The sequence below is a fragment of the Apteryx rowi genome, unplaced genomic scaffold, assembly GCF_003343035.1.
Source record: "Apteryx rowi isolate R43461 unplaced genomic scaffold, aptRow1 scaffold_1033, whole genome shotgun sequence".
Taxonomy (NCBI): domain Eukaryota; kingdom Metazoa; phylum Chordata; class Aves; order Apterygiformes; family Apterygidae; genus Apteryx; species Apteryx rowi.
The window spans coordinates 48536-70508 of record NW_020447235.1 but is presented as its reverse complement, the minus strand read 5'-3'; the positions used below and the strand labels follow the sequence as shown (position 1 = coordinate 70508).

The following is a 21973-nucleotide window of genomic DNA, read 5'->3' as shown; positions in this document are numbered from 1 at the left end:
GCGGGGCCGCCCTGACGTCGCCTCGCAGCCAATCGCCGGCGCGGGGCCGCCCTGACGTCGCCTCGCAGCCAGTCGCCGGCGCGCCCCTCGTACGCGCGGAGTGGCGGCCGTCTGCCCTCCTTCCCGTAAGAACGGCTAGGATTGGCTAGCGGGGGGAGGGGCTGCCTGTGGAAGAGCTCTCTCGATTGGCTCTCTCGGGAGGAAGGGGCGGGGCGACCGGCGGCGGCGAGCGAACCGGGGCGGTCCTGCGGGAGGGGATCAATGGCGGCGCTCTAGGTTGGGCTGCGCGTCTCTCTGTAACGGGCCAACGGGCCGCGGTACGTGCTGGCGGCGCTGCCCGCGGCCACAGCCCCGGGCAGGGGCGGAGGGGGGGGCCGGGGCTCCGAGAGCGCGGGAGGAACCGGGCCGGGCCGGGCTGGACGAGCGCGGGGGCCGGAGGGGGCCGGGGCCCTGCAAGCGGGGACTCGGGCCGGGCCGGGCCGCCCCTGGGGCTCGTTCCCGGGGCGGTTCAGCCGCGGGGAAGCGGCGAAAGGAGGCAGCGGGGCGAGGCTGGGCGGCGCGGGCCGGGAACAGGCCTTGCCCGCCCCGGGCCTCCCCGGGGAAGCCGCCTTCCCTTTGCACGTCTGTGGGCAGCCCTGGAAAGCGGGGCCAGGGGCCCGGTGACGGTCCCCGGCTGCTGCTGCTCTCTTCGTGTCGGGCTCAGGGTTTGCTCCCCGGGGGCCTCCGGCTTGGCACCGGTGCCCTGTTTGGTGCCCTGTGGAGCTCCTAGGAGTTTGTTACAGCCGTGTGTTGATTTGCCCATTAATGATGGTGGTCTTAACGTGTTGGAAGGTGTACACGAGTACCAGGGATACCGCCTCTGCTGCAGACATGTTCCAGCCTGAGTAATGACAAGGACTGTGAATTTTTATTTTTAAATAGTGGGATTGTTACCATCTAATAGCACAAAAAAAGCCCAATTTACTGCTTGGATTTGTATTCTTGTGCAGTTACAATGATGGCGTCTGGTTTCCTCATTAAAACATAGTCACTGGACAAGCAGGTTAGTAAGAGGGCAGCTTCCAAGCATATGAAGTATTTCTTCTGGTTTGGAAGACTTTGTGGGTATATGCATGTGTGAGATGGGGGAAGGAAAAGAATACAGCAGGATTAGCAGACCTTTAAGTGCACATATATCTACATGCTTTGCTGTATGATTTTTTTTTTTTCCATTTCTGTGCCCCGGGATGTGGTTGTCAATAGAGTTGTCATTTGATGACATATGTGTCATTAGATGCCACTCTCCAGGATTATAGTGAAAGTACCTTAGTTCTACGTCACATCATAATTCAAGCCTAATCTGCTTCAAGTATTTTACAATATATTGCTTAAGTGAACTGGCTGAACCAGAAGGCAGATGGTTTGCTGTTGAAAGCTTTAGTCCTAAGATGGTACTGTGTCCTTGCTGACTCTGTCTCTTCATTTAGCTTTTATGGGTTTTATTTGTTTGTTTGTTTGTTTGTTTGTCACCATAGTAGACGTTTCCTGCCTAAAGGACAGGTTGAAGTGACACAAGTGGGGAACAAAATTTTCTTGCTTATGCAGCACTTCAGTAGGAAAGCTGGTCTTGTGATTAGGGCCAGTGTTCAGGAGAGAGCTTCAATTTTCAGTTTCTCTACAGATTTTCTGCTCAAACCACTTTTGGAAATGACATTCCAAAGTGCACATGTGCCATGCTTCCTGGAAACTGGACTCATCTTAGGGGTGGGTTTTTGTTAGATTAAAAAAGGAAAATCACCAGCCCTTGACCTCTCCTTCCTTTCTCTACCTTTAAGAAGAGAATCTTTTTCTTTTCTTCTTTGTCTTGTTTTGTTAGTTCCCATCTTACAAATACCTCATGTCTTAGCAAATATTTGTACAGCGCTTAACCTAGATCTCTGCTGGGACCTCCATTTGTCACTTGTGGTACAAACAATAGCCCACAAAAGCATCAGTTTCTGTAGGAGTTTCAGGCCTCTGCTTCCTGTAGGAGTGGTTCTTTGTGGTACAAAGGAAATATGATAAACTGGTTCCTTCCATTGCTTTTGAGTTATTGCCTCCTTCCCAAGAAGAATATAGGTACTCGGTTTTGTTCCAGTGTGGAAAGGCAGGCAGAGCTAGATCCTAAATGAATAATACTTAGCAGTGTGTGGCAATTATCTGTAGTCCTTGAGATACTTGCTGAAGTTATATTGAGGAAATATGAAGAAACCAGAAAAGTGTGATGCTAGCATGACTTTAAATGTATAGCTATTGATCCTGTGTTTATATTGTACTGGAGTATACAGGCTTGATATAAGAAAAATAAATTAGCATTAATGCCTCTTGTGGCCCATGGAGCGGGCAGAATAACTTGGAGGAGCCACTTAAGACTTGCACAAGCAGTCTGTCGTTGTTTCATCCTGGGGTTGTAGGTGTCAAGACCATGAATTTCCTTTTTAGGATGTCTCTGTGGAGGATCTCCACCCTGGGCCTAGTATTGAAATGGGATACCTGCCCAGTACTCAAAGATTACAGTCTCTTGAAGTAGACGGCAGGTTTGTTAAGAGTCAAGGAGCTGTACTTGCTTGGTTTGGTAATGCTGCTCCAATCTCTTAATCCCAGCCTCACTGCAGCCAGAAGGAATTCCCTCTTTCCCTCACCTTTTGGGTTCTCTATAACCTTGCCAAAGAACTTGATTTTTTTTTTCTTTTTTTCATATCTAATCTCTGTTAATTTCCACGCACACGTTCGCACATGCTCGCACAGGCTCACACCACTCTAAACGCCCTGGTTCTGAAGTTTCTTCATGCTGCCTGCACGCTATTAGAGAGCTATTAGGGTGAGTAGGAGAGGCAAGCTCTGACCCTACTTTCTCTGGGAGTGGTGGTTACAATAATGTCCTCGTGAGGACAGGAGGTTTGGGCTGGGGCATGCCAAATTGCTCTCTGGGGATGATGCACGCATCATCTTGACACACAGCGATGCAAAAGGCTTCGGAAGACTGGAGAGTTTAGCTGCTAATTTCTGAAATCACTGAAAATAGGCATACTTCAAGTTTTCACAGGATGGGCAAAAACTTATGTAAAATGAAGGCTGAGTTTCATGTTGAGAGCGGAGAGGTATAGGAAGTGAAAGAAAAGCATGTGAGAGGCTTTTTTTTTTTTTCTTTTTTTTTTCTTTTTTATCTCTCTTTCGTTTGCCAAGGTAAATCCAAGATGAGGTGAGGAACATTACATTAAAATGTCACTTTTAGAAAAGCATCCCGAGGCAGACAACTAACAGGGAAGACGTAACTATGAGAAATAGTAAAGAAAGAATAATAGGTGGTGCTATTAGTCTTACCAGTTTTGCAGCAATTAGGTATTTCAACGAGTGCTTACTGGTCTTTAGACAACTGAAGTTATTATTCATCCCCTAATGTTATGGGTAATTTTACTGGTGTAAAAGGTATTCTGTGTCTTTAGACTGTAGTATAAGAATGTAACATCTACTTTTTATATCTTGATATACTCATTTATCTCCCTACCTCTGAAAACATCCTACAAGAGATGTGAATTGGGTAGCGTTTTTTAACAATTTGTATCAAGCGTTATTCTGTATTTTTAGTTTCTAGGCTCCACTGCTTTCTCTCTGAAAGAATCTTATAAGTGCAGCAGGTCTGCTTTTCAGGCTGGGTAGTAGTAGCCTCGTGTGCTGACGAGTGAAGTCAGGCCTCTGGTGTCTTTCCTGTTGTGTTTTTGACAGCCTGTCCCACAATGGATGGGGGAGATGGTACTGCTGACCTTGTGATTAACAAGAGGTTTGTGTCTGAAGCGGAGCTAGAGGAACGGCGAAAGAGAAGGCAAGAGGAATGGGAAAAGGTCCGAAAACCTGAAGATCCAGAAGGTATGGAATGTATTTTAATGATTTTAGGAAAGAGATCCAAGAATATTTCACTTTCATGGCAAATGGAAGTAGAGGGGTAATAGCCTATATTTTGCAAGTTCAAAAGATCAAGTGAAGAACTTAAGAACTGTTGGTGGCTTAGTGTGTCTAATGTATGGTCTCATTTCATGATTTTTTCCTTTCTTTCAGAATGCCCGGAAGAGGCATATGACCCACGTTCATTGTATGAAAGACTTCAGGAGCAGAGAGAAAAGAAACAGCAGGAGTTTGAGGAGCAATTTAAATTCAGTAAGCACCAACAGTTATTATTTTGAACTGAAAAACAGCAAAAAGACAGTAGATTTTCCTGCAGATAATGTATTATTCTGTACACCAAGACAACACTGCACACATGTGAAACTCAAAAGTTGCTTGCATTTATTAAGCTTCATTCCTGTAAAATTTGGAATATCAGGCTTGTTTTGCACATTAAACAAACAAAAAAGATCCTGACATCAGTTCATGGAAAAGTGGAAATGTAACCTGGTTTCCTGACTCCTGAACTCATGCTGTAACACAAGACCATCATAAGTGAATCAATAAAAATAAATACTGTTCCAGCCGGTGTTACATTTCCTACCCATAATTAGTTGAGTCAAACTTCTGTGAATGATTTGAGGTCAGGATTAACATTCAGAAGAAGTAAATATACAGGAGCTGATTCTTCAAAAACTGGATACTTGGCTCTTGTGGAAATGGAATGAAAACCTAATTTCTACTGATGTTTGAATTTCTGGTTTTATAGAAGAAGCCTTTGCATTGTATTACCTGTATATGTGCTGCTGTGTGCAAAGATGATAATGAGAACTAGAGAAGTATTAGTCAACCATTTGGGGAGAAAGGTAACTATTGTGTCTATCTAAAGAGAAGTGAGGATGATACTGTGGGACTCCATTTTAAGGTGGGTTCTAATCGATTTTGGTTCTTTAGCTGGAAGCCTTATCCTCAAACTGTTGCTTGCTTTAAGCTCTGATTTGCATAACTGGATTTTGTCTAGAGTTTCTTATTGTTGCCACACAACAAAACTATTTGTTTCCATTATGGCACAGTGTTTGAGTTCTATTAAATACACTCCCTGATCCTGCAGATACTACCAAGCACAATGCTAATTCCCGTAATGGCCTCACTAATTTTTGTAGTATATACTTGCCTGCAGCCAAATTGCTTTGGGAGACGATCAGTGTTGGGAGGACTATGGACCACCAGTTTACCTAATCAGAGCTGAGCCAAATTTGGCCTTTTGTGACAATTTTTGTCCCTTCACCTGCTTTAATTTCCCTTAAAAATGGTTACAAGTATTTCAACTATCCACAGGAATTTTGGAGGAGTAGGAAATGAGTTCTGTTTTTCTGCCTTGTCATTCAGATCAGTCAGAATTGATGATGGGACTGGGAGAGAGAAAGCATTAAAGCTGAAAAATTATGTCTGCATAAGCGCACAAAATTAGTTAGTCTAAACCTTGTGTAGATAAGAGACAATATACAGACTAACGATTCTTCCTTCTGCCAGATTATTCAGCATTGAAAAAATTTGTCTTCTAGTGTTTACCTTTTTAAAATAAAACCATTTTACTATATCATTTTGAATGAAAAATATAACCAGTGTCCTCTAACTCACCACTTTTAAACTTTCTTTCTAAACAATGATGGATAATCAAAATGAGGATAAATGGAAATTGTTTCCTGTCTCTTAACTTGCACTATTATTGGTAGTGGTGAAAAGTACAGAGATGAGCATTAATGTAGATCTTCAGCTGTCCCTACAGAATTCTTTCTGACCTACTGCTGTTAGAACCGCTTTTGAGATGGAGAGTTTCCATTTTACTTCACTAAACATTTAATCCAGGTCCTCTTTGATGATATGACTAACCAATTTGTGTCCCAGTGGCCACCAGGCAACTGACTGCAAGTGCCTAGAAGTTGACTACTTCTAATAGCTGTCCAAATTAACTGCTTCCCTTGCCCAGTTGTATTAGATCTGTAGTGTCTTTGCTTTGTTTTAGGAAACTTGTAAACCAAGTACTGGAATGAGAAGCATCTATGAGAGAGAGGTTGGGGAAATAAGCCAAATACTGCTTTTAAGGCAACCCTTACAGAATAACACTAATGAGATACCTGCTATCTGGAGAGCAAATGCTTCTTTCTACTAAATACTTCTTTCTTCTAAAGGACTATTTAGTAGGTAAGCTCTGTAATGCCAGCCATAAGAACCTCTTCAGATGCTTCTCTTAGTTTTCAGATCAGGCAGCCATACAGTGAAATTAATTCATGTCACTTGCATCAAAAAATGTCCAGAGTTTCACTGCTTTTGCTGTCTGTTTGAAGAGGCCCTGAACGGTAGTGAATGGTACAAGTTACTGTTTGGACATGTAGGAATGAGTTCTCCGTTCTTACAGTTGGAAAGACTAGGGTTCAATGTTTAAAAAGTAACCTTAAAAATTGATTTCTAGACCTCTTCCATCAAAAACAGAAGTTTGCTGATTATCGGTGTGAAAGGATTTATTAACTTGTCATTAAAGTGAGTAGGACTTGACTATGTGAGTGGAGATTAAAAACGTATGGCTGCCTCATGTAAAGGCCTAAAAATCCTGATATGGAATTAAACTGTAATGAAGACTAAAGGTGGTGTACAGGCTAAGATTTCTTAGGATGACTGGAAACAGAAAGATTAGGTCTTTTTAAAACAGCATTTTTATTACCTTTCTAAATATATCATTTTGACTGAGAGACATTGAAAATTTGCAGAACAGAAATTCAAAGACCTTCATACTGAACTAGTGTGTACTCTTCTTGAAGGAAGATAAAATGTTTACGTGTTTAGAGATCATTTATTTTTATTTATTTTTAGTTTGAAGTTAAGACTTGTTTTGAGTCTTTTTTTTTTTTTTTAAAACAGATGTTGATCTCTGTTAAATCTCTAGTTTTTTGCTTTAAGAAAATGTACTTCCTAGTTTGAGGCAAGATTTATGTGGAGAAGTAATGTCTTTTTTCCAACTACTGGTTAATTTAATAATGCATTTGGAGGTGACAGGTTTCACTCACTGTCTAAAACCAAAGCAGCAAATATATCATTGCTTAATGTGTGTTATTCCTTATTTTGTGTAACCTGTTCCAAATGGCCACTCAGAACCGAAGAAAGGCTGCTTGTGTGAAAACTTGGTCGGTTTTCCCTAATTGTATCAGCAAATCTAGTAGCATTACATGGCTTCTTTCTACAGAGTTTGCCTTGCTTTTCTCCTTAGTAATACTGCTATGTTTGAACTGTGTTAGTCTGTTGTCGTTTGTGTGCTTGAATGTTTAGGAGTTCAGGCTTGTCAGCGTCCAGTGTCATTAACCGGCAAGTAATTTTACTTAATTAGAGAAGCAAGCAGATAGCTTATCCTTCATGGGGTTTGCTTTGTACCCTTTACTTGGCTGTATAGGGTAACTGCTGGAGTACACGATTTACTCTGCCACCCAGGACTCTACTCCCCACGTTCCCAGTGCTCAGTACAAGTTGTCCTACCTCAGCGGTGTTAAAAATGTCGTCGGCAAGATGTGGATGGTTACCTCTGTTTTATGAGGCACTTTGAAATCACTGAATGAAAAATGCTATAAGAGAATGGCTAACTAATGCGAGACAAATACCTACTCTCCAAATGGCTTTAGTTTATAAATATGCATTCTTTTCCTTTATTCAGAAAATATGGTAAGAGGCTTAGATGAAGATGAGACACATTTCCTTGATGAGGTTTCTCGGCAGCAGGAGCTAATAGAAAAGCAACGAAGAGAAGAAGAGCTGAAAGAACTGAATGAATACAGAATATCCTTTGCACTGAAGTGGCTAGCAGTTGTATATAGGAGATTAAGAGACTGTACTGTAGTTTTATTTTGTAATTCACAGTCTTCCTATAAAACCACTGTACAGAACATGTATAGTAATCACCTTTTAAAGTTTAACCTTTTTTTTGTAGTTTTGATCTCCCATTATAGTGTGTTTGTCTGTTTTTGTTTTTTTTTCCCCCCATGTCTTCAATATTTTTCCTTTCCCCCAATTGCTTTTTTTCTTATTGAGAGCATGAAATATCAAAGCCAAAAAGAGAAAGTGTATGTAAAGGAAACACAGGCTATTACTTCTAATCTTTTGTTTTCGTCCTTTCATTGAAAACCAAATATTATTGAGTTGTTTTTAACTGTATATTAGCTGTTCTTAAGGTACCTGTTTGAAATAGTGTTTGAATTGCTCTCTCCATTATTCTGTTTGAAGTATTAGGTATGTTTTCCCCTGCTGATAGCTGCAGGATGAGAAATTAAGAGTAAGTGAACCAGCCATGCAGATGTGACTTTCTTTCAGGAAGCCGGCACCAGTGGAGGCTTGGCTGCTTTGGATAATACAGTCTTTCAGACAGTGCTTAGGACGAGCCAGTTACGATTTGCTGTTAAATGCCACTGTTCATGAAGATGTGCTGGAGAGCAATATAGGATGCTTTTTCTCTCTAATCTTTGCCAGGGAGGGGAGGTTGGGAATGATTTCAGGACTTCTGCCTGTGCTAAGCTGAACGTTGTTTTTTAAGGGTCAGGAGGAGAAGTGGTTTACCTTGTCTGTGCAGAAGCTGATGGTTCCTTCGCCTCTTTTTGAATCCTGATGAAAATCATCATCAGTGAACAAAGTGTGACTTCTCTAGGATGCTTTGGTATAAATGAAAGAGTTTATGGACACAAGGAAGAACAAACAGCTCATATTTGAACTGACCAAAAATAGCGGGCAAAAAAAGCTGAATAATGCTGGTGCTACAGAGATCTGCATTACCACGTATTACTTATAAATCTTCTCCACTACAGATTATTAACTTGATTGTGTGTTCTGTGAAGAACATCTAAGTTGTCTCACCAATTTATCTTTAGGAAAAAGGCAATACTGTTACATTTTTCCCTTGAGAAATAAGCCATAGCTGGCAGATGGGTTTGGAATATTGCCTTGGTCTGTTGGATCTAATGATGGGGTGTTCATGGGATATATTTAGGTTCTGTGATATTTGCTTGCAGGCCTGGCAGATTCAGGGATGTGCACTATAGGACTGTGCTGTAGAAGCAGCTGACAGCTGTAGTTAGGTCACATATGTCCAGGGATGAACCGTACCAGCCCAGAAGGAATGTTCTGTTGTCTTGAATTAGCCACATTATACGCTGATCCCTGAACTTACTGAACAGGGCCTCTTCCAAACTTAGCGCTTCTAACCTCAGTCTTTGCAGCCTTAACAATATCTTCTGATTTTTGTATCCAAAGTCTTGCTGTAAATTAAACTGTAGAACTCATTGCTAATGGCATGTATAGAGGGAGATGCTTTTGTCTGAGGTCACCTCATCTCACAAAAAGCTGAGAAGTTTTGCCCATTCTTCTTCCTCATTCCACCTTTTTTTAAACATAATGTTGCAGGCAACCTCAGAGCAACTTGCAAAGTGGCTCATCTGCCAACTTTTGGTGGTAGTCTTTCAAAATGCAAAATATGGTTCTTTACAGCATTAAGTATAAGCAGATTGTTACTAAAGGTTTATCGCTGTAGTGACAAAATGCACTAGCTGCTGTGCAAACCTTCTGCATCTAGTGGTGCCACACAAGAGCTCTTCCAAACTAAAAAGAGGAAGGTCAGTTCAGTGGGTTTGATTATTTGGTCATTTGCATGGATATGTAGAAATTTTGCTTCATACTGCATGATTGTTTTTTTGCTTTTGCTCCTTAGCCTACTCCTTCATGATTGTCTGATTTTGTTTAATTAAAGATTTTACAGATTTTTTTTTTTAAGCCAGTTCCAAGAAGTGTTAGAGAACAACTTCTTCTTGTCTTAAATATTATGCAAACATAGAAAGAACCCCTCTCCAAGGAACTTAAGCTTTCCTGTAGAACAGCTTTTTTTAGTGCAGTTGACATTTAAGATTGAGACATTTATTTTAATATAATCTTACTGAGAGAGGACACACTTTTGCTAGGTATAGTGTTACATTAGCTAGCAACTGCAGTACATGTAAAAATCTGTTGAAGCTGATAGTCATTCAGGTTAAATGTGCCGTGTCTCTGGTAGCTTAGGAGTATTAAGAGAATAGCATCCTGGACAAAAGCAAAAAGCCCATAATTTGATATCTTTGAAAAGAAAAGGCGTTGGTTTCCTCAGCAAGACTTTTGCAGTGCAATATTAGAAGGTAACAGGGCAGTGAACATTAAGTGTGGAAGAGACAAATACTGCAGTGTGTAGAAACGTGTTGCAGCAGGAGCTATTTTGACATAAAACAAGCTTTCGGATTACTTCTACTAGCCACAGGATGGCACTCCTGTGTCATCTTAAACAATTGAACAGCATGGTTTTGACTGCTGAGACATTTGGTTGAGGAAGGGATAAGTTTGGATTACTGATACATCCTTAGGAAAATCAAATAAAATCAAATATCATCTGAATGCTCACAATTTTGAAGTGATTGGAGACTTTGAGCGTGTCGTTTCAAAGCAAGGTGCAAGGGTTTTTAATTAGCAAGTACTCAGTGGAAAAGAAGAACAAACCTCTGCCACTTTAAATATGTGGTCCATCAGTATGAAATTCTCTATCTAATATTTACATGTAACAGTTGGCATACCTGGGAAACTCAGGGCTTGGTTGTGTCATCTGATCAATGGAACTGTAGTCAAAGAAGACACTAATAGAAAACTAGATTTAAGGTTATAAACAAGTATCCTTTTAAGTTAGGCTAATTCTCCTTTACTATGTGCAATTGTAAAGTTTCACAGAAGCTTTTATGACTCCACTGCTACCTCATTACAAACGTGATCTTTGAGAGACTTCATTTTATGAGATGCAACTGAACGTTAATCATGTTATAGGGGACAGGACTAGATACTGCCATAGGAGGAGATCTATTAGTGTACTTTCAGATCGAGTGTGCCTTAATAAGGGATGAAGCTCCTTCTTATCCAGTCTGAGAAGTTTAAAATTCTCCACTTCATTATAGGTTTCATCTGCACCCCACCTTTCTAACACTGTTTTAAGCTACTTATTTTTTCTGTGCATTCATAGTCTTTTGGGTGAATGTTGGACCCCATACACCCTTGATTGGATTTGCCTCTTTCCTTTTGGATTTGGTGTTCAAACTGGCAATGAATGAGCAATCTGCTTCAATAATAACATTGTGGCCCTTGCAAAGAAATGAGCTGAAAAAAGTTAGTGTGATAAGTACTAATACAGAAAACTGAACTGTTTTGCTTTGGCAGTAGAGGGAAGTACTGGGTTGCCCAATGCGATTTTGGTCCAGTTCAACCTTTTTGTTTCTGTGACCTTTAGTAAAAGGCAGGAGGATGCACATGTTTATGGATGCTGGATGTGCTGTGTGTTTGCCCTTTCCTACTTCCAAAACGCAATTCCTATTCTACGTAAGCTGTTATCTACTGCCTGGAGGTCTTTAAAGGGAGAGCTGGTACCTGAAGCAGCATCTAAGTGAAAAGTGTGAAGGCTCTTCTGACCGAAGGTGCCAGCTAAATGTCATTACAATAAATTTCTTTCTATGTAGTATGTGATTTAACAGCAGGGCTGGCTAAATATATCAAAGAGGAAGTATTTTTTCTCTCCATTCCTTCTTTATTGATCCTTAACCCTTAATTCACAGCACTCTCACCAAAGTGGGAGTCAGTACGGACCCAAAGAAGGAAACTGAGAAGAAATTGCCCATGAAGTCAGTGGAAAACAAGAACAAATTCTCTCAGGCAAAGCTGTTGGCAGGAGCTGTGAAACACAGAAGGTTAGTTTCACACCTCTATAAATTCATGAGGAACGGAACCTGGTTAACAGTGTAAAGGCAGGCAGGCCAAAACTGCCTCCAGAGAGTGAGGTGTGAACCTTAGCTCTAAAGAAAAAAGGGGGAAGGTATAAGAAAAGACCAGCCTTGTTTCTATAGGTTCTCACAAACTGTGGGGAAAACATGAGGCAATTCAAATAGATAAGCATGTGTAAAGCAAGTGGGTAGACTTCTTCATTCTAGAACTGCCAAGCTTGTGCAATCTTGCTTTGGGATCCAGAGGCAATGTATTTTACATCTCTATTTGAAAATATCAGTGTCACCTCACTCGTGTAATTTGATTCATATCTGCATAATTCATCAGTTTATTTTATCTGTGTCTAAAATTGAGGTTTTGAATTGTTGCTGGGAGCAGCATGCGGAAGAGGTAGGTTATGAGAAAAGAACTTTGTGTACTGATCTGACCTTAGGGCAACAGGCAAATTTTCCTTGTTTCTTGCTGATTTGCATTGATACAACATCACCCTTTCTATCTATGGTAGTTGGGTTCATGGTCTGTTTGCTATTTGGCCTTGGCCTGCAAACATAGCTGCTGATGTGCTACAGGTTATGGAGAAATTAGGTGTCTGGGGCCAGATTTGTTTCCCATAGACTAGTCATCTACTATTCAGATGATCACTGACATCTAGAAATTAAGTTGGTGTTTTCGAATCTGTCCCAGACAGAAAGAGACGCTGTTTAGTTCCCAATACACCAGTACCTGTTTGCGTGTCTGGGGAAGTTGAATGTATGGGTTTTGGATAGTTGCTTGTTTGTTTTTTCTTTTTCTTTTTTTTTTTTAGGGAAGAGGAGGAAAAACTCTTGACTGATAACATGCAGCCAACAATGTTTTCTTTTCTCTTTAACTATTAGTACTTAAGCCAGTAGGATGTAGAGAAGGAGCTGGTATGTGCTTCATGACACATCTGAAGTCTGCAGATGGCATCTCTTTGAAGAGACTGACATGCCAATGCCATCACAGACTTCTCTGCAGTCTTCTATTTCTGCAGTGCTATTGTCTATTGCAAACTGGCCAAGGTCAAGTGTAGCATGAGTTCAGCATCCGCTCTGTGGGTTTTGTGGCTTGCCCGTAACTGGCTTCTACTCCCTGCACAGAATAACCTTTCATCTGCATTGCATGTCTTGACAGGGACAGAAAAGAATTAATGCACAGAAATGCTGGTATTTCATCACTGGAGTTCATCACAGCTGAGTTTAGGAAGCATGTGTTAATGTGAATGGCCTAGGATTGGGAACATGCAAGAGGGGAAAAAAACACTGACAAGGAAGAGCTATAGAAGCTCTGAAGAGTCAGAAGTCTGAGTAACGCTCCATTTCCCCAATACTGCTTTGGACCCAAATAGGATCCCTTTCTCTGTTAGGTCAGACGCTGCAGCTGCGTGTGAAATTCTGCAAAATTTACTAGGCTTCTTAGTGGGTACAGGATTTCTAGAAGTCTTCAAAAAGGCTCTCTAGGTGCTTGAGGGGAGGGTAAGAAAACCCTGGAAGGGGAAGAACACCAGTGTTGCACCAATAAGTGGAGTAATCATCCACTTGCTACTATTCAAGCATGTGGTCGTGTGGAATGGCCGAAGCTTGTGTAGTCACCCCTGTCGGGTTACTTTCAGCTGGATAGGCAGCCCTGGAGTTAGCTGTGTATTACTGTGCAAGAAATCTGGCTTAGATTCCCAGAGGCATGTTTCTGTATCCCAGGGGATACCTGTAGTGTAGGTACTGAGTCTTTCTAGGATTCTGCCGTGTTCCCTGAGGGGCCCCAGTTAACACCAGGTAGAAATGGTGATGGTCTTCAAGGGACTCTGCTGGAATTCTCTGTAGCATCTGAGGCAAAAATGTGACATTAACTTCACAGTAATCAAGTGGCTGCTTCTGAGGAACAAGACGATTCCTTGTTTGTTCACAGTTCGGATGGTGGTAACAGCGTGAAGAGGTTGAAACTAGACACTGACCATGATGAGAAGAATCAAGGTATGTCCTGATTTCTGCATTTGGGAAGCTGACTGCCTCTTGCCTGAATTGCTAACTTAATTACCAGTGTTAAATCTGATAGAGGGTTTGCTTTTCCCCTCCTTCATTATGCAAGGCAGCACAGACTGTGGATGGCATATTATCATCTCTTAAAGCATTGGAAATGGTAACTATAGGCACTGACAGATGTTGCAGCCATCACAGAAAATAGGGCTGGAAGGAAGCTTTATGGGTCATCAGTCTATCCCCTGCCTAAACCGCTCCTGACAGGTGTTTGTCTAAGCTGCTCTTAAATCTCCACAGTCAGAGATTGTGCACCCTCCTTAGGCAGTTTATTCTAGTGCTCAACTGATTTTACCCTTAAAGTGTTTTACTTGATAACTACTGTAAGTCTCCTTAGCTGCATTTCAAGCCTAATGTTTGTTGTCTGGTCCACGGGAGACAGGCAGAACAGATCATTCCCTTCCTTTTCCCCCTCCTGGGTTGCCCCCTGCCACTGCCACACACACGCACGCACTCCCCAGCAGCATTTGATGCGTTTATACACATCCACTGTTAACTTTTCATGCTATGAAGTGACCTTGTCCATCATGAAATCAATTTGTTTCAGGAAATTATGGCCGACTGTAAGGAAAATTAAGTTGCATTTCAGTCGTAGCTGTCATGGCTGCAATTGACTTGCTGTCAAGATACCCTGACACAAATAGGATGAGCTGCAATCATGTAATGACAACCCAAGGCACTTCCTGAAACTCCTTCTGTTCAGTTAACTTTCAGAACACTGGAAAAAACTAATTAGCTGTGGAAGATTGGAGACGTTGACTAGCAGAGCAATGGAATGAAACTTTTTCTTAACTATGCTGTTACATGGCACAAATATTCAATTACACAAAGCAGAGCTATTTATTCTTATTTAGTGGGCTTGGTATTTGACAAGCATCTAACTGACAACTTTGGAATAAAAATCTGTAATGCCAGCACGGAGCTGGACTTGAACTAGTGATGAGAAAAAAATCCCTTGAGGTGGCAAGTCCTTCCTGTCAGAACAGCTTTAGTGTAGCATAAAGCTGCCTTATGCTTTAATTAAATCCTGCATTCATCCACTACTGATGTGGCCATAGCAGGTGAATGGCACACAGCTGTTCCTGTGCTGTGAGGCTGATTAAAAGCCCTTTCCTCCACTCTTGTTTTTGACTAAGGTACCTTTCTTTCAGAAAAACCATCCGGTGTTTCCTTGGGGAGCAGCTCAGTGGGAGGCTCCACAGTCCACTGTCCCTCAGCAGCCGTGTGCATTGGGATCCTGCCTGGCCTGGGCGCCTACTCGGGAAGCAGTGATTCCGAGTCCAGCTCGGATAGCGAAGGCACTATTAATTCCACTGGAAAGATCGTCTCCTCTGTCTTTCGTAGCAACAGTTTCTTTGATGGTCCATAACAAAATCCGTCCATGTGTAATGTAGTGCGGAGTATCTTCCACAGCCCTGGTGGATGCTTGATGCATCCTTCTGCCCCAAATATAATCTTCCTAGCTAACCTTTCAACTTTAAACCTTGGTACCCTCAGATTCTTCTAAAATAACCCATTGAATCCTCCTTTTCTTTTTTCTTTTTTCTTTCTCCCAACTTTCCATTTCTGGGGTGCATACTGAGCCTGAGAGAAAGGTTGCCACCCTGAACCAGAGGACAGACCTACTAATGTAATCAAGGTCTGTGGACAGGGAGGAGAAGGCATTATCTTTTAAATTTCTTAAGGAAAGAAAAAAGTTTCCTGGTGATCTAAGAAGTTTACACAAGACTAACAGGCAGAAAATATTCACTTGAAGCACTGAAGTCTTGTAGAAACAGCCATGTGTTCTGTTTTAAAATGTCATTTTTATTCTGTATTTGAGAAATGGGGGCAGAATAAAAATCAAACAGATGGTGAAGTGTAGATTGCCATGACACTGTAAAGAAGTTTTAGTGTTACATGATTAAAGACATTCTGAATGCATTTCTCTCCTGGCTTGTGCCATTCATAATTGTGCCCATTCCATTAAGCAATTTCTGCTGTACCCAACCAGCCCCTTGCCCAAACCACCATCCAAGAGACGTGCAAGCCAGCCTCCTGCAAATGCGGAGACAGTGAGGCAAAACTCTTGTTCTGAATGAGTTCAGAGAAACTCTAGCTGACTGCTCTACTAAAAAACCTATTGCTCCTGTACCAGCACTTGAAAAATCATTCAGCTTTTCTGCAATAGCTTCCTGAAGAACATGAATCCAGAGCAGGTGGGATATCTAGGTCAAACCTTTTTGTGTGCGTGCACACACCAAAGAACTCTGCCATCCTTTGCAGTAGAAGAGTGGACAGTTACTGAAGTTTTTTTGGGACATAAGAAGCCTTAAATGGGAGTACTTATGAGTGGCGTGGACAAGGGCTGCAGTCATGAGCAATAAGCAGGCTGTGAAAGCCGAGGACCCCCCCTTTTCATCTCTACACACAAACGGTGCTGATGGGAGGCTGGTGGGTTGGAACAGCTAGACTTGACTGCTCAAGGGTGGGAATTTCTTTATGACAGTCTCCCACATGGCAGTCCTGCTCTACTTACTAGACTCAGAAGTGTCTGAGCTTCTGAGAAAACAGGTGGGAGGGGAAGAGCTGATGTGTACATACCAAAGTACAGTTATCTGAATGTGACACTGAGCAACTGGGAAGGCAGCAGCTGGAATAGAAATGGTGAGAGCCTGTAGTAGGATTCCTGCCTTATGTCAAGGGTTGAACCTTCCTGGAGGAAACAAGGAAAGTTATTATGCTGAAAATATCTTCAGTGCTTTCCCCAAGCCTCTCCAGCAGGAATACAAGCCACAAGGGGCAGAGTTTTTTCTTAGGTTGCTGGACACGGAATCTTTTCAGTATGGCTCATAATGATGCCAACATTGTCTCATGGTATTACGTATTTGTGCCTTTGCTGTTGGCTTACAAAGCCCTGTCCCACAATGGGGACATCAGTGAATTATTTAGCACTGGATCCCCTGCAAACACCCTGTGACCCCCTTGTTTTTCTGAGTGGCCTGGCACCTCTTGCGTTTGCTCCAGAGTTGCTCTTGCCTCTTCACTAGCTTTTGTAATTATGGTGCTTTCAGGTGGCAAATAACAGGATCTCTTGCTGCCTCCCTAATGCTTTGCTTTTGATGACTTTCATTGCACTTAGCTATGGAGTGAAAGGGAAGTGGCACACACAAATGTGCCTGTTCTTCTTGAAAGGTGCATGTGCAAGAGCCTCGAGCAGCTGAAGTGAGAAATGTAGGTGTCCTTGCCTTGTCTTGTTAGATCACAGTAATCTCTAAATAGTGTCAGAACAGCCTGGCCTGGCTGTGAACATGCTGGGGATCGCTTTTCTGGGTGATGTTTTGTACAACCACAGTCAAGCAAAGTGGTTGTGCTGGATTCAGACAGAAACTTTGGGATTTTGCAGCCAGTTTTGAGCAGATGTGGTGTTCTTCAAGGGCTGTACATGAGGCCAGAAGGGAGGTCCTGCTGGCTATATTAGACCCTGCGTGGCCAGAAGGAGCCATAACTCAGTCAAAGCAGGCATGTGCGACCCCTCTTTCCTCTCGTTCCCAGGAGAGCAGGAGTAGGGCAGTAGCGGGATCCCTTTTGCTCATCCAAGGCTTTGAGTTTGAGTCATCTCCTCCAAACTACTCCTGTGGCCTGGCCTGTGTAAATGAACTGCAGAGCAGTCCCAGCTGCAGTCAGTATGTTTACTTGCCCTGTTCACCTTCTTACACTCCAAAGTCATTTGAGGCCAAAATAGTTTTAAGTGCGTTCAGAGATCTGCAGGGGCACAAAGACTGCAAGGGGTAGAGGGTAGCTTAGACCTTCTGAAAACAGCAGCGGTGGCAGTAACTCTGCCTTGGGGAGGGCATGCTAGGGAAGAATGGATGGCTCCATCAACTCTGTCATTTAGTGGTGCACTGGATTTTTTTTAAGACCGTCCCTCTGTATTTGGTACAACTGCATAGCATCTGCTTCATCTCCTTTCCAAGGAGTCTGCTTCATAAACTACTTGTTGTCTGAGCTAGTTGTTAAGGCTTCAGAAGGGTGTTAAAAAAAAAAAAACACTGCTGGCAGAAGAGCTTGTTGCTAGTGCAGCTGTATGTGAGGTTTTCTTAAAGAAAGAACTATTCTCTCCTGAGCCACAGACTTTGAGCTGGAAGCTGAGCATTACAGAGCCTGCTTAGGAGGCAACTGGAACCATATACACAGCTATTTTTTAAACCAGCCACCTTTCAAAGCCAGCTTCCCCATTTGGGAAAGGGGGTTGGGTCCCCGCTCCTTCCAGGGACCTTTGCAAGGACACACTCTTTCACCAAGCAGCCCCACCTTTACCAAGGATGAGGCTGGCACAGGTCCTCGCGCCACTGAGCCATACTTGGACCTGCTGGGGACAGTGGTAGGGCCTCACCATCAGCTTTGGCTCTGTGCTCTGGCCATGGCGTGTGCAAGCCGGCTGCGGGGCTGCCTGCATGATGGCAGTGTGGCTGCAGCAGTGACAACCAGCCATTTCACAATGATGGTCGGTGACAATCAGCGGTGCCAATGTGGCGCGCACATGTGCAAATCTGCTGCAGGCTTTACTTGGGGGGGGGGGGGGCAGCAAGGAGACATGACACTCCCACTGCAAGCAGCTTAGCTAACAAGGAGGAGGCACGTCAAGCCTAACTGAGTTTGAGCTGAGGCTGCATTGCTGGTGATGCCTGTAAGGTATGCAACTTTCTACCAGCCATCTTCAAAAGGCCTTAATCTAGTTAACAACAGAACAAAGCAGTAATTAGCGCTGAAGATATCACTTTTCTGATCCTCCGCTCAAAAGAACTCCAAGAGACTAGGATTTAATTACCCAGGTGCCGCCACAATCACTCTTCTGCCAGCCAGCAGTGAGCTTTTGTTACTGAGACTTGGAAAGATTTCTAGAGAGGAAGCAGCAAGGAACCATCAGATTCCCTCACTGGTTTGATGCAGGCTCACTGGTCTTCTCCCTGGCCCAAAGAGCTGCACCCCTGCAAACTGCCCCCAGCTCAGGGGCAACCTGACCACCAAGTTACTGCCCATGCCCACATGCAGGAGGGGTGGGCAAAGCACTTGGTATGGCTTCCTCAGGCTCACAAAACTTCCCCAAGAAGTGGCCTGCTCATCTGTGGGTTTGTTGGGCTTTATTTTTTTTCCCCCACGCAGAAGAGTTTGCAGCTTTTGAGATAACTGCAGATGAGTCGAAGCAGTTGCAGCCCCAGCAACAGGCCTAGGGTTGCCTTAAAACGTCATCAAAGGCCTGGGAAGTAGGACCATCACCCTGCTGTCACTGCCCAAAAGGTTTTTTTTTTAAATCATCATCACAGTGTTAGGCTTCACGGTGCTGTACTGTGCGATGGAGTAATCCCTGGCCCAGCACTTGGCCCCTGTCCTCGGGTTGGGATGGCGCCACGCTCAGCCACGCTGTGCAGCCACCACACCAGCCTATATCTGAACCCCTGTTATGTGCTCCAAGACCTTTTGATGGTCCGACTGGATCGGAGAACCTTGTTTTAAATGTCCCGGTTTCTTTATTAACCTGAGTATAACAAATATAACATGTACACAGTATAAAAATGAACATAGAGCATGATAGAGGTACAACACAGATACATGACCTATACAAGGACCAGTTCATTGAATGGCAATAATAATAATAATATATTAAGTGTTTCATTGCTTGGAAAAAGCAAGTTTTGATTGTAAAAATTGTGTCTTGTTCCACTAAAATTATACAAAGTACATTCAATACTGAAAAGTGACTCAACAGAGCAGGACCAGGGCATGACCTGGCCTCTTAGTGTTACCTCAGCCCAGGACCGTACAAAATGAATCCAGCTGCTTCTCTGGGATGCATTTTAAGACCTTAACAATTAAATTAAGAAGTACAAATTTGGGTGTTTTGGGGAGGGTATTCTTCTTTTAAAAGCATGTGAAACATGCGCTTTCAGTAAAACCAACAGACTTCAGCGACATGCAGACGGCACTGCCTGGCACGGCTCTACGCAGGCTCCGAGTTGATGGGTGGCAGGTTTTGGTGCTTAAAGTACTGCACAACTTGCTGGGGCAGCTCTGCCAGCACAGCTTTGGCCAGAGTTTCCTTGGGGGCCTGCAGGCAACAAGAAACACAAGCATGAGAACGGCTGTAGGGCACAGACCGAGGGCTCAGCGCCGTTTAGGGGAGGCCACTGCAGGTGCCTAGAGAAGAGGAAGAGCAGGGCGAACACGAATGGCCCTTCCCCAGTACTTGCCCAGCTCCAAACTTTGGCATTTCACTTAATACCCCCTAGAGGCTGTACTGGAAGACACCATGAACGGTATCTAGCCGCCTCTTGACACTTAGGATTTCCTACGCTTGGGCTTATTACATCTTCCTCGTGGGCGATAATTCCCTGGTGGGTAGGGAATAAAACATCCTCTGTAGGGTACAAAAAAACCAGGTATTGAGTAACAGTAAGTGAACTGGAAATACACTGATTTGTTGCAAAATAAAAGGAAAGATAAGCACAGTTTGATTTTCTGCATTCTTTGGCAATTCTGCCAGCAGCCAGGAGCAGCCAGCGCACGGCGTAGCCAGCGCCAACCCCCAGGCCAGGGCTGACTCCCATCCGACGGAGAACAGCGGAGGACTGCAGCTGGGCTCGGCTTTTGTTTTCTCCTCATTAACTTTCCTCCTCCGTGAAATGCCAGGTCAGAGCCTGGGCAGCTGGAATCCAGCCCGGTGGGTGGAGGGATATGTGCGGGGACAGCACAGGCATTACACGAGCTTGTACAGCTGCAAACCGCCGCGGGTGCTGGGCCAGCACCAGGAGCGCTGCCAGCCCGTTACTCACCTCCCAGGGCAATTGGGCATGAAGCGCTTTGCGAGGGGCAAGTCACCAGCGCCTGCCGAGGATCAAGCGGGAGACACCAGCCACAGCAGCGCGGTGAGGGCTGCAAGCCCGACTCTGCCCCAGCTCGCCCTGGAGCCCTGGCCATGCTGCAATCAGCCTCGGTCCCAGCGTAAACCGAGCAACACGGGGGAAGGTGCAAGTCCACCCAGAAGATGCTGAGCTCACTCCTTTCTGCCCCTGGCTGCCTCTAAAGTAGTTGCTCCCAAACCCTTCAGCATCCCCTGGGGTCACCGCCACTTCTAAGATCATTTCCAGGCTTGGGACCGCATTTCTGGCCAAAATCCCCTCCTCGGGCACAGATTTCCACCAGGCTCTGGCACCAGGAGCTCCTAGCTGGGTCAGGGCTGCCAGCGTGGGAAGCGCTGCTCAAAGCACCAAACCAAAGCCAGGTGCTGCCTCGCCTCGCTATGGCGGTGCAGGATGGCTGGCCCAACGGCCGGAATAACACCGCAGCCCCGGGGGGACGCCCACTTGCAGCCCAGCAGCAGCACGGACGCGGGGGTCCAGCTCCAGGGCAGTGGTGGGCTGGAGATGCAGCCCGCGGGCCCGCGAGCCGCCCACACTCACGTTGCGGAAATCCCGGAAGGGCACGAACTGCACGATGTCACGGGCGGCTTCCTCGCCGGTGTACGAGCGCAGCACACGGTTGTCCCCGTCCAGGAACTCCATGGCAGCGAAGTCGGCATTGCCCACCCCCACGATGATGATGGACATGGGCAGCTTGGATGCCTGCACCACGGCGTGTCTCGTCTCGTCCATGTCGCTGATGACCCCGTCCGTGATGATGAGGAGGATGAAGTATTGCTGCGGAGATGAGAGCAGAGGGGAGGAAGCAAGAGAGAACTGTAACACCTGCTGATTTCCTGCCAGAGGCAGGAGCAAGGGGAAATCACCGACTAATTTACTATACTTGATGATGGAAAGGAGGCTCTGGAGGAGTGGCCAGCCCGCCTCGCTGCTGTTTTCATTTCCGGCAAGGCAGAGGGTCTCTGCTCCTTCCCTCCAGCACCATCTCCGCTTCTGGCTCGGCCTCAGCCATGCGCCAGAGAGGGTCTCTGCAGGGACCGGGCACACGCGAGCCGCAAAGCCAAGGACGGATCCCCAGATATTGGCTAACAGACGGTGCCACAGCCTAAATATCCCCCCAGCCCATGTTCCTCAGCAGCCTGGCACCCATCAGACCGCACGGCCAGATGGGGGACGGCCCCGCAAGCGGGAGATGAGCACTTGCCCATCGGCGCTGCTGCCGGATGCCCCTGCAACGCCGGCATCTGCCTGGGGACTGACACACAACCCCTCACCCGGCCGCCTGCTTCGAGACAGGCCGCCGGG

The 21973-nt window shown here is 44.6% G+C and overlaps 2 protein-coding genes across 4 annotated transcripts in view; one reads left to right on the top strand and one right to left on the bottom strand.

Moving 5' to 3' along the window:
- The first annotated feature begins 211 nt into the window (after window positions 1-211).
- FAM192A (family with sequence similarity 192 member A) lies at window positions 212-15692 on the top strand. Of its 3 annotated transcripts, none has more exons than XM_026066939.1 (7): window positions 212-317; window positions 3745-3885; window positions 4075-4173; window positions 7604-7725; window positions 11551-11684; window positions 13642-13706; window positions 14921-15692. In XM_026066939.1, exons 2-7 carry the CDS (start codon window positions 3756-3758, stop codon window positions 15136-15138), a joined length of 768 nt encoding a protein of 255 aa, XP_025922724.1. In that variant the 5' UTR covers window positions 212-317; window positions 3745-3755; the 3' UTR covers window positions 15139-15692. The 3 variants fall into 3 exon arrangements, with proteins under 3 accessions (XP_025922724.1, XP_025922717.1, XP_025922711.1); XM_026066932.1 differs by having other exon boundaries at window positions 13591-13706; XM_026066926.1 differs by lacking the exon at window positions 212-317 and adding an exon at window positions 2464-2839 and having other exon boundaries at window positions 13591-13706.
- A 3564-nt stretch (window positions 15693-19256) lies between these two features.
- Window positions 19257-21973, bottom strand: part of CPNE2 (copine 2) — a gene marked incomplete at its 5' end in the record, with an annotated part of 47284 nt that continues 44567 nt past the window's right edge. The window contains 2 exons of the mRNA XM_026066834.1: window positions 19257-19857; window positions 21209-21445. Coding sequence (XP_025922619.1) covers window positions 19750-19857; window positions 21209-21445 — 345 coding nt within the window. The remainder of the gene's footprint in view (window positions 19858-21208; window positions 21446-21973) is intronic.